Raw genomic sequence first — 11,796 nt, forward strand, 5'->3', positions numbered from 1 at the left:
CCTTACTTGAATATTTTGTCACTATCACTGTTTCTCTGCTCTTCTCCCCTACTTTGTTGGAGAAGGGAAGATTTTTCTGGGTCTGGATTACTGTAACGAACTCCCAAAGGCCCTTGTCAAAAAGTATATATGACTGGATGTGATGTGTGTTGTGCTGAGCTGTTTACTGAGCAGATACCAGCCTTCACCGTTAGTCCACTGGAAATGAGATTAATTAAGCAAAGCTATCATGGAAAGTATTGTCTTTAATCATACATTGATCACCATCTGTACTGAATCCAGAGCACTGAAAAACTAAATACTTTGAGGCATTATTATATTAACTGAGAATATCAAGTACATTTGCAAGCAACTGGGGTTTGGTAGTAAAATTAATTTTTATTCACTTGAATTAAAAATTACATAGCTTTTCTGCTTACTTTTTTAAAATGCAACAATATGGTCATGTGTTTTAAAATTGAACTTAAAAAAAAGTCTTTAGATAGTTCCTTTTTTTCTAGTTCTACTAGGAACAACAAACTTCCAATTTCTTCATAGAAGTACGAGACACTGTTTAACAGAAATGAATCACTCAAACTGAAGTTGAAATTATATGTGAATCTTTATAATGCCCTCTTGGATTCTTTCTACTTCAAATCCTCACATTATCAAATCATGGATAAAGAAAGACTTATCTGCGTGCTAAAAGTCAGCATCCCATATCAGGGCATGCTGCTAACAGAGTGACAGTGGCTACAGTATTTTTTGAACCCATCCTGTCTTCTCTCCTTTTCTTTATGGAATAACGTCTATTCTTTTAACTCTGGTGACTGGACGAGCAGGAGAAAAAGCATATCAAAAATAAGGGCAAACCTCCCTGAGAACAGTACAACTGCCAAACTCCAGCAGAGTTCATATGCTTTGGCTGATGATTACACGTAACTGCAAACCCTTAGAAATTTTGAACCGATTAGAGGAGAAGACAATTATCTTTATCTGCTCATAGAGATGAACAACCAACTCAGATGCTTCAATGATATTTCCTTTTCATCTCTCTCAAAGGTAATAAATCTTGTGAGAATTCTTCCAATGATTGACTACCTAATTTTCCACTTAATTGTTGTATTTTCATCTCAATTTCTAAAGGAGATTTTTTTAAGTGATAAACAAAAAGGTACATGTCCATCATGCACACACAACACAGAATCATAAAATATAATTAATAAAATAAAAAAGGCTGTGAAAAGGAAGAAAGTAATTTAGAGTCTGCTTCACTTTACTATACATTGTGTAAATTTTCTTATGCCAGCACTTTAGTGATAGGAAAAAACAACTCGATACCTTTAAATACTTTATTGACAATATTAATATACTAATGTATCAAGGTATTTTTGGGAAAATAGATATATATCACCTTAACTCATGATTTCTAATGTACTATAGATATTATAATGATGTAATATTGTACATTCTTTTTGTTTAAAAATCTGTTATTGTCCTGAATACCTTCTACTTTTGCTCCACATACACACAACTTTATGTTATATGGTACAACATTAAGATAAAAGAAAAATTTTAGTTAGCAGACACCTTTGAAATATGCTTGAAGTAGAAATGTGGTATTTTCATCTGTGACACCAACAGGACCTAAACTGAGTCCGCGAGATGCTATTCAGATTTATCTTCAAAACCCACTGTCTCAGTACTTTCAGCCCCACCTTAAAGACACCATATCAGTGACTGCCGATTCCATTAGGGGGTTCTTTTAACAAAATCATAAACCAGAATATTTCCTCACTTAAACAATTTTATTTATGGTGGAGTTTCCAAAAATCTCTTATATCTTGAAATCATCCACAAAGTACTATTTTGTGCTTAGATTAAAAATGTATTTCTTATAAGAAATGTTAAAATATATACCATTAGGCAGTATTGTTATATTTTATTTAACACAATATAAATCAAAAGATTAAAGAGAAAAGCAAGACAGTTAAATATATTTAAAACTCCCTATAACTGATTTACATCTATTCTAATGTTTTAAAGAAAAAAAAGCACTAAACATCAGAGGTAATATTTTGATAAGCAATATTTATAAAAATATATAAGTTAAGCATTGCAACAAACTACCTTTGATGAACGGCCCCTATAAGAAATAATATCATTGGAACTATATATCTAAAGCAAAGATGAAGGAAAAGAAGAAAAAAAGAAAGTATAAATTGCAATAATGACTTTTTAAATACACTTTCTTATAAAGTGGCAAGATAACTATTTACAAATTTACAACAGAAAAGAAATGTTTATTTACAGGTTGTCTTGCTTTGGGGTTTTTGGTACCTCCTTCCTCCTGTGTAATAGGCCTTCTGGCAGAACTGATCTAGATTTTTAGTTCATAGCACATGATAGATGAGCCTGGAACTAGAGGCCCCTGGAGTTGCAGGTTGAGAATCGGTGCTGGCAACTGGGGAGAGAGAGGCTGGATCCTGGAGAGGCAATCCAGGTTGCTCTGAGTTGGTGATCCGATCCACTATGCTGGATAAGCAATCCAAGCTGGATAAGGAGCTTTTATCCGTGGCATATACTAAGGACACAAGGAGAAAACCATTAAAAAAAAAAAAAAATCCTTGCTTATGCTGCCGCTTAAACTGCAGGTCAGCACCTTCGAAACCCAAAGGTCAGGTGGTCACAGAAAGCCTGGTAGAAATTTGCAACAAATATCTAGCAATTCATGGGGATGAAGTTGGGGAGTGGAGAAGCACCTGGGTAATATTTCAAGCAAAAGCTCACGTCTGTGTGTATATGCATGGATGTATCTATTAGGAGGATTTTGAGTAGAAGATGTGTGTTTATTTTGCCCTGCCAAAACCCCCATAAATACCATTCTGTTCTCTTCCCAGTACTGCATGGAAGAACAGACTCTACTTTGATAGGCTAAATTCTGAAGTTGAACTGGTCTTTAAACTCCTCTGAAGTCATTGGTTCTTACCATTTGGTACATCAGGACAGTAGACGCTGTCAAAACTGCTGCTCTTTCTGGACCAGATAGGGCTGTTACATTCAGGCTATAATAAAAGACACAGAAGAAGGCGTTTGTTTTCAGGTCTTGGCAAAAGGTGCTCCAATCTCGGGTGAGGCAGTGCTTGCCCACCAGCTCCATAAACTGACCACTCTCAATCACCTTTATTGCCTTGATTTAGGAAGGGCTAGCCTCACCAATCGCAAGGGCACTGAGGTCAATCTCTGTGCTTGGAGAAGAGGAGAGAGGCAGCAGAAAGAAGAGGGTGGAATTCAGCAGCAGTGTACACTGGGTTAACCATGCAAAATGGATTGGAGTAGAAGGAAGCCACACTAATTCAGAGAGAGAACACTTTCCCAAGGCAGAAACACATTAAAACCTGGCAGCGTTGGAGCAAACGCCCTCTGAAAAGAATGCATGAACATCTTTCAGCCAGGCATCAGCAGAGTAGGGGCTGGGGCCATGCAGGCATTTCTTTGTTTCTCCCTTCAGTTACAAACCGTGGGACAGTGGAGGCCTCAGACAGTTGCCTTTAGATGTTAGTGTATGTCAAGGTCCACTGGTAGTATACACTGGAAATAAACTGAGTAATGGAGAAAACATCTGACTGATCATTCACAGCCAGCTATCTCAAGTGACAACCTGCTCCTTCAGTGTGCACCTAGAGTAGGTAGGAAGTCAGGACAAAATCCTGTTCAACAGCTGTCTGTGTGCTGGCATCTGTCTAAATGTGGCATCTCTCTTCTCATCTAGATGTGGAGAGCCCAACCCCGCCCCCCAATAGCCAACTATCCACCAGTAACCACTGAATATCTGGTTGCTACACCTGGTCTAAATGAGATGTAAGGATTTTTGTAAAAGTTGGGAAGGTCCTAGCAGGTACAGAGCCATCTCTTACCATGCCATCAGAGCAACTTGAGGTGGGGCTGGTGGGCTCAGAGCAGCTCTGCCCCGGCAGGCTATAGTAGTTTTCCACCTGTTCCCTTAGCAGCTCCTGCAGACTCTCAATGTAGCGGATGGCATTCCTGAGGATCTCCACCTTGGGCAGCCTCTGGTTAGGGTTGGTCGTGGTGCACCGCTTGAGCGTGTCGAAAGCCTGGTTGACCTTCTTCAGGCGTCTCCGCTCGCGCATGGTGGCCGCCTTCCGCCGATCCATGGTGGTGGACTTCCTTTTGCATGCTTTGCAGGCCCACATGAGGCAGTGGCCGGCCTGGTGGTGGCCCGTGGGTGCTCGCACGTGCTCGTCCTCGTCTGAGCCTTGCAGGTCTGCCTTGTGAGCCCCGAAAGCAGCCACTCGCGGCTCAAACTCGTCCCCGAACTCGCCCTCGGGGGATGGGATGCAGGAGCCCTCGTAGAAGTACTCAGAGGGCGAGAACTGGCAGCCGTCCATCATGTCCATCGTCTGCAGAGAGGCAAGGGGTGGGCCTGGACAGCAGAGAGATAGATAGGGGAGAAACCGGAGCCTGGCGCCGCTGAGGGCAGGGAAATCCCGGGCCGAGCTCCCTGGTCGGTGTCTCTGGTAATTAACAAGGGCAGACGCCTGGCGGCCTGGGTCTGCCGCGCTGGGGCTGGGGCTCTTTATATATTCTTGGGGGAGGGAGGCCGGCCCCTGTGGCCCCGCACTATTAGCATATCCCACCGCAACCCCCGCCAGGGCTGTCTGGGCAAACCTCCGCCTTTTCTCTAGAGACAGTTCGCTGTTTACTGCCCCTTTTGACGCTAATGGTTTTACTGCGTTTCTGCTGGGGCGGAGGTGATGGCTCCCCAATCCGCTTACTTGCACTCTTTAGATTACCTAAACCAAGGGACACTTAGAGGGTGTCACAGACAAAAGCAACGAAGGAAATCCAACTTCGTACAATTGCTCTCACATTTAAAAAGAAAATCGGTAAATACAGCTACCCATTTTAGTTGACACCAAAAGCGGACCCGTCTTCCCAATATGAGACATGAGGGACCAACTTTATTTTCAGGTATTTCTCTTTTTCGTGAACTTTAGTTGTGTCAGGAATTTTTTCAGCCATTAGGCCAAATAACAGTTGCTAAAAACTTCAAGTGGCACTTTCAATAATGAAGTGGCTCTAGATTTTTTTTTTTTAATCTGTTTTGTTTCTCATCAGATTGCAATTATGTAGGCTCTATGTTATTGGGGGTAACCTGGCAGGTTCCTTTTCTCCAAAAACAGCTTGCTCTGAGTTTTCTCTCTGCTCATCTGAAGGGCGTGGGCACAGGAGGGCCAGGTGACCAGGAACACACCTGGCTTCCTCTCCTTCCCGCTTATGTGCCTGTTTGCTGAGCGCCTCCTCCTGTGATGGACCTGAGCAGGCGGAAGATCCACCCTGACTGCGTCTCTAAGATTTGTATTCTAAGAAACCAGGTTTTAGATGATGAACTCCTTCCCAGGGGCTTGTCTCCCTTCTCCCTCTTTCTGCCCCGCCCTGTCATTTCCACAGTCTAAACAGCCAAGCTGGGCTTCGGGGTTGCTAATTTTCTGCTTTCAGGCAAACTAACACCGTTACAGATGCGTCCCAGCTGCCGGCAGGGCAATCTTTCTTGGCTCGTGTAAAATTTCCAACTCCTTCAACCAGAGTAACTTCACACACTTTGGCGACAAAAGCCTTACAGAAAAGCAATCACAGCAGGGTCTTTGAAACTTCTTGGCTAGAAGGCGGGAGGGGAGGGCTTCCATTTAAGTGACAATGACCCTATTAATCAGCTTTCGTCAATCCTCCTCCACCCTGACTTAACTCACTATCAAAATCACTTGCGGTAGGGGGTGGGGAGAGGATAGTTTTTATATATGGGAAAAAACTATTACTTCAAGGTCTACACAAATAGACTTGAATATTCTGAAGTTTTGGACCAGGCTTGTGGACTCAAGAAGCGAGTTCGCACCTTGATCTTGGGTCACAGTCCAGTAAACTGTTGTGACTCTGAATTAACAGGGGCTGAGGGGCCTTCTTTTCTATTACATTTTTCTAAAATTATTTCCCGAAAGCAACCCTGACAGGCAGATTCCCCCATCTTCAGGGGCCAAAGAAATATTAACTTTCTCAGGGTGGAATCTGCTCTCCAAAGTGAAGGCCCCAAAAAATCAGGGGTAGGAGAATGTCAGTCACCAAAGTTTGCTACAAACGTGCCTGCTGCTGTCCCCTTTCCCAAGCTCTGTCATCTCCAAGACAAAGACACTACCTCCACCACCACCATCACCACCCACCCCTTGAAAATCTGGCTCCTTTTCATACCAATGGACAGCTTAATTGGGCAGTGGGAATTCATCTGCACCTTATTTTTAGAACTGTTAACAAGTAGATGCATTTGAAATGAATAGGTACCCAGGGCTACACCAGATAAAAGAATTGAGTTCCTAAAGGACCCATCCAGGGGAGTGGAAACATTCCAAAGTGTGCATGTTGCCACCTCAGAAGCACAGTAGTGGGTAGATATTCTCATCCAGAAATTCTCAGCCAGGGACCACAGCTTCTGGTCAGCAGCGATAGTAGCACTTTCTTTGGCTCTGTAATCCAGACTGTCACACACTGGTCAAAGCAAATCAGACCTGTGTTCAAATTGAAGATTCGGGCACAAATAAATTTGCTCCTTCAAGTTTAAGTGGAAGATAGAAGTTATGCTTCTGGCTTGTCTTTCAGGCGATTTCTTTCCACAAGGCACTTAACGTGCTTTGTCCCCAAAGTTGTTAAGCATGGGATATTTGTAAGCAAACAATTAGAAGAGTTTTCTCTTGGGAAGCACTGTTCCCAGCGCTTGCTATGTATGCACTCAGTTATGACTTCCAACAATTCTGTGGCAACTGTAACTGGACCCATTATTAAAAGAAGGTAGCCAAGCTCGGGAGTAAGTCATTTGCCCCAGGTCACTCAGAATTGGAAACTAGGCATCGCTTCTGGAGGGCTTGAGCTCCTAGAGGTGAATTCCATTTGTTTCCTTCTCCAATCAGTTCGGGCTCCGTGCGCGCCCTTAGCGCTCCAGAGCAGACACTCGCAAACGCAGGTCCGGGGAGCTTTCCCTCCGCTCCCGGCTTGAGAAGACGCTGTCACTCAGGAGGCCCTGTCAGGAACCAGAGGTTAAGGCTGTCTTTGGTAAGGTGATCTCAAAACAAATTTACCAGAGTGCCGCGGGCCAGTGGAACTAAAGAAGCCGAGAAAACACAAGCGCCCGGCGGCTTAATGGAACTTGCTGCGGGGCGGGGGGAAACAGGGTCCAGGGTTGAGGACCCTTGGGACCTAAGCGCTGAAAAGAGGATCTCAGAGCACCAAAGTTAAAAACCGAGACAAAACTTTGAGACCTCTGTCAGGGGCTAGAGGAGAAAGAGATCAAAAATGGGAAGCAGGCTACAAAGAAGGTAGGAAGCCAATGCGTTCAGAGATGCCTGGGCCCCCCAAATCAGGAGATAACACCCTTGTTCTTTTCCCAGGAGAGACCATGGGAGGGGAAAATGGGAAACTGAGTAAGAGAAAAACAGTTTTTGTGTTTTTTTTTGAGGGGGGAAATTGAACAGAGAAGTATAACAAAAAAGTTAAAATTGACTTTTTAAAAAAGATCTTTTCCATTGCTCTTCTTCTCAAGAGAAGAGGGTGGCCTCTTCTCAAAATCAGACCATATTGGCTTTTGCTTCTCATAGAAAAGAATGAAAATACAATCTGTTTTACCCTATTTCTCCAGGGACGTGGATGTCTTCCATGTTCCACCACTGACTCTGCTAGGAAAATATCACAGTAGGCAGAAGATGAGAGGAAAAGTCAGCCCAGCTGGGTCATATAAATAAATGCTCACTAAGATTCTGATGAAGCAGATATAATGGTTTTTAAATTTTTGAGTTATTTTACACTCGGAAGCAAAATAAACACATACTTTTCTTACAATTTAGACTTACGAGCAGGTTTTAATTGCAAAGACCTTTAAGTAATCATCAACTTTTTTTTTTTTTTTTTTGAGAGCCTATTTTAGTTTGAGCATTATGGCAACAATCCTAGTGTTGACGGACAGACCACACCAGCAAAATGATGCTCAGAGCTTCCTTTTCTAGTAAAAGTTGCCCACCCTAGAAATTCTGCATGATTGAAAATTCTCCGTGTTTCTCTCAGCAGGAGAAATTAAATATACATAGGAAGATAAGTTCATTTCAATTCACTTCTGCCCCTACCTGAGACCTTATCAACTCCTGGATAATGGAAGTTGTTCTTGAAATTTTGCTCATTATATTTGACATAACAATGTGCTGAACAATTTCAAACCACTATTAGTTCCGGGAACCAGGCACACCTAAGTAAACACATTAGTACCTGCCAAAGCTGCTGGAAGAATTTGTGGAGAAGACAGCTGAGGAAGACATCGGCCTCTGCCTAGTTCGAAGACTCCCAGGAGAGATCAAAGGCCTAAGTAAGGACTTTAAGCAGCCTTGAGAGTAGAGAAAGTAGGCAGTCCTCGCAGCATTGTCTTTGTTCCAGCACATGGCATAGGCATTCCATCTCACAGGCTGACTCTGAACTAGGCTTGCAAAAAATTGCTTTTTCAGAATGAAACCTCTAGGAAGGAGGGTCATCTTTTGTAACACTGCTGACTCTAAGGGAGTGGCTGGAGGAGTCTGCTGGAGAAATGCCTTGATAGCTTGGCTCTTTAACGAAATGCCATGTTATAGCTAATTTACAAATGCATTAGATTTGGAGATGGGATATTCAAAGTTTGAACTAAAATTTTTTAAAATATTTTTTCCAGATAAGGTGTTGTAGGAGCAAAGTTTTGAGATGAATAAAGGGGACAAAATATTACTAAGAGAAAAGCACAGATGGGTAAATTCTAGCTTTGAATTTAAATGTCTTAATAAGGGTGAAGGTCACTATAGCAACCCAAGACTTCTCTACCAATCTCAAGAGGAGTTGGGATCACTGATTTTTAGCATCATACCTCCACCCCCAAATCATATGAAAGAGTCTGAAAAAAAAAAAAAAAGAGTCCTTTAGACAAAGGGTATTTCCACTATTTTCAGGCTTGAAATTCAATGATCCAGGTGTGATGATTAAAGTTAGTTTAAGAAAGCTAACATTTGATGTTCTACAGATTATTTCTTCGGTAACATACAAGAGAAAATCACTTGTTATTTTATACTTAATAACCTCTGAAATGAGGCTCCAGTTTAAATCTCAAATTGCTTATCTTTACCGAGTCATTAACATCTTGATTTTCTGTTTCCACAGCCCTGTTTGTTTTGGCTTTGGCCTTAGTCAAGATTACCATCATTAATATCAAATAAAAACATTTTAATTGCAAACACACCAAGGATTCACTGGGAAGCCTACCATGTCAGTTGTAGCAGTGGAGGTCACATGAAGTCTTTGGGAAATATTTGCTCTATTTAATGAAGAGACTTTCTATGGGCAAACTTATTCCAAACAATTTCTCAGGTTACTCAACTAAGAAAGATAAAGAGGATTTGGTTTGCAAAGACCAAATAAAATCTATCAGCAAGTAAAGTCCATGAATTGATAAAAAACATTCTGCTGCTGAGCAGCTTATAACACAAATCTTATTATAAATATATGTGCAATTATAAAGTTAAATGAGTTTACCTGCTCGGTTATGATATCTTATTTCAGTTGAGGCATGAATCTGATTTTCTAAAATATAGAGGTGTGTGTATGTGTGCATGTATATATATATATGTATATATTCTATATATATATATATTAGGAAATCACTATTGATTCTCAGAAAAAATCACAGATACATAAAAAGCATGATTAAGAGGTATACATACAATCAAGACATTTTCATTCACATGTATTCAGATTAGATAATTTGCAATGCTTGACCACATACATTTTAATTAAATGACTTCTCTAATTTGGAGTTTACTAGCTAATTACTCTCGAGAAAGAGCTTTTGAAAAAGTTGTCAAATTCAGTCCAATTATCCTACAGACCATAAATGTATCTTCTCCTTTCTCAAGGCTTCTCTTTCATGATACATAAACGATTAAGGGAGGAAGTTGGAAGCCATTGTTGTCGACTGGCTTAAAATCCTGGCTCTCTGCTCCAAAGTATCCTTTTCTCATAATAAGAAATAACAGCAGGACTTCTCTCACAGATCTTTGTAGGATTATATGAGTTAATAGGTAAAGTGTTAGGAATGGCTCATTCATCTGGCTGTTGGTCTCATTGTTATTAATACTATCCCAGCCAGAGCCTGAAAAGTTAGACAACTAAATCTGAAGGAACTGGGACTTTTAGTGGAAGAAAAGCTGCTTGATGGTAAATCTAGTCACTAATGAAACATAAAAACAGCTAACATTTAATGTTTATTTTGTGTCCCATTTTGGTTAAAGACTTCACAGTGAACCTTCACAACCCGAGGAATTATATAATGAGGAAACAGGACAAAGAGGAGCGGCAACGATTCAATCTAGTTATCAGCCCACAGACGTTCAGCAGTTTGCTGAACTCACCCTCCCACCTGCTGCTTTCACACTTTTGAGAGGGATCATATGTCCAGATCAGTTTCCTCTATGTAGCTTTCTACATTTTAAGAGTATTTTAGGAGAAACGAATTATTCATGCGCCCAGAAATTTGCGTAACTGTTACACGCAGGCAGAGGCCTTTTGAAATGCTGAAAGGGCAAGATACTGCTTCTCGCCTGCAGGGGGCGCGGTCTGTGGCGGCATCTGGGACTTGAGTGGTGGGCGTCAGGTCCAGGCTGGGGCATTGGGTAGCAAGGTTGGGCTAGGGGATGCTGGGTTCGATTTGATTTTTCACGTTTTTGAACTGGACAATAGCTGTGGAGAAAAAGAGGAAAGGAAGCAGTTAAAGGAGGAGGGGGAGGGAGTGAAAGTGCCATCTACAGAATGAGAGAGAGAAGTAGCCATTCCAAAGCAATGCCTTGCCCTCCTCCTAGGCTTTGCTTCCCACCGCGATTCTTGGTGGTCGCTTCTTCCTGAGGTTACAGGGTAAACAAACCTGGCACACGTTGTAAAACCCTCACCGTGAGGGGCTCCTGGGGCTTCAGGCCTCTCTGCGGCTTCGCTGTTTAGTCCAGCTAAGAGGTTTCATGTGTGCTGTGGTCTTTTGCCCTCAGCCAGTTAACCCTTACCTCTCTGGAGGCAACCTTCCATCAAAGACGCCTCCCCCACCTCAGGAGACAGATCGTCCCCCTTCTTTTATCTTTCTATTTGGAAAACAAACCCAAACCACAAGAGGCCTAGAGGATATTCCAGTCTTCAAGCCACCAGTCTAGTTCAAGAAAACCAGGCAGGGACCAGAGACCTTGCTTAGAGGCCAGGGCAGTCCTTGGTACACCATATGAATGCTTCCTCAGGAAGGGCGCTGCCTGTAGCGTCAAAGAGGGAAAGTAACTGGGGCAAAATTAGCTGGATTTTTTTTTGGTGTGTGTGGTTATTTCTTGTAAGGATGAGACTTTCTTGGATTGAAGGATTCAGTTGTTAATTTTGATAAAGTAAATCTCACCCAGATCTCCAGGTAAAGGGCTCTGTGTTTTTAGTTAAAGAACTTTCTTTTAGTTAAAGAAGAAACGGGATGTTGATAAAAGGGAAAAGGACGGATTCCTTCCGAATGGTCTTCACTTCTAACCACAAATGTGAGATCTACATGAGACAAAAAAATGAAAAGTTTAATTCAGGCACAGGAAAACAACCCATTTTCCTCCTTTTAAATCGACCCATAGGTCAAATAAATGGGTTTGGGTGGTGTCTAAATTAAAATGTGGTTCACCTTTATTTATGCCCTCTAAACATATTTTTTTTTCAGTTGAATCAAATTAGACCAAC

At 41.8% G+C, this 11,796-nt stretch overlaps 1 protein-coding gene across 1 annotated transcript; it reads right to left on the reverse strand.

Annotated features, from left to right (window-relative positions):
* Positions 1 to 1,317: 1,317 nt before the first annotated feature.
* On the reverse strand, positions 1,318 to 4,664 carry MYF5 (myogenic factor 5). Its single transcript, XM_027543272.1, has 3 exons — positions 3,897 to 4,664; positions 2,969 to 3,044; positions 1,318 to 2,563 (listed from the first exon to the last, which is right to left on the reverse strand). Exons 1-3 carry the CDS (start codon positions 4,395 to 4,397, stop codon positions 2,373 to 2,375), a joined length of 768 nt encoding a protein of 255 aa, XP_027399073.1. The 5' UTR covers positions 4,398 to 4,664; the 3' UTR covers positions 1,318 to 2,372.
* Between the last annotated feature and the right edge of the window lie 7,132 nt (positions 4,665 to 11,796).

This window comes from Bos indicus x Bos taurus, chromosome 5 (genome assembly GCF_003369695.1).
Source record: "Bos indicus x Bos taurus breed Angus x Brahman F1 hybrid chromosome 5, Bos_hybrid_MaternalHap_v2.0, whole genome shotgun sequence".
In the NCBI taxonomy this organism is placed as follows: domain Eukaryota; kingdom Metazoa; phylum Chordata; class Mammalia; order Artiodactyla; family Bovidae; genus Bos; species Bos indicus x Bos taurus.

What these genes read in the sequence shown, in the direction of transcription:
- MYF5 (XM_027543272.1), bottom strand. Translation starts at nt 4,397, where the DNA reads ATGGACATGATGGACGGCTGCCAGTTCTCGCCCTCTGAGTACTTCTAC. An exon ending in CAAGTTGCTCTGATGGCATG is followed by an intron (nt 3,045 to 3,896) that starts GTAAGAGATGGC and finishes CTTTTATTATAG; the next exon opens with CCTGAATGTAACAGCCCTAT. An exon ending in CTGTCCTGATGTACCAAATG is followed by an intron (nt 2,564 to 2,968) that starts GTAAGAACCAAT and finishes TTGTGTCCTTAG; the next exon opens with TATATGCCACGGATAAAAGC.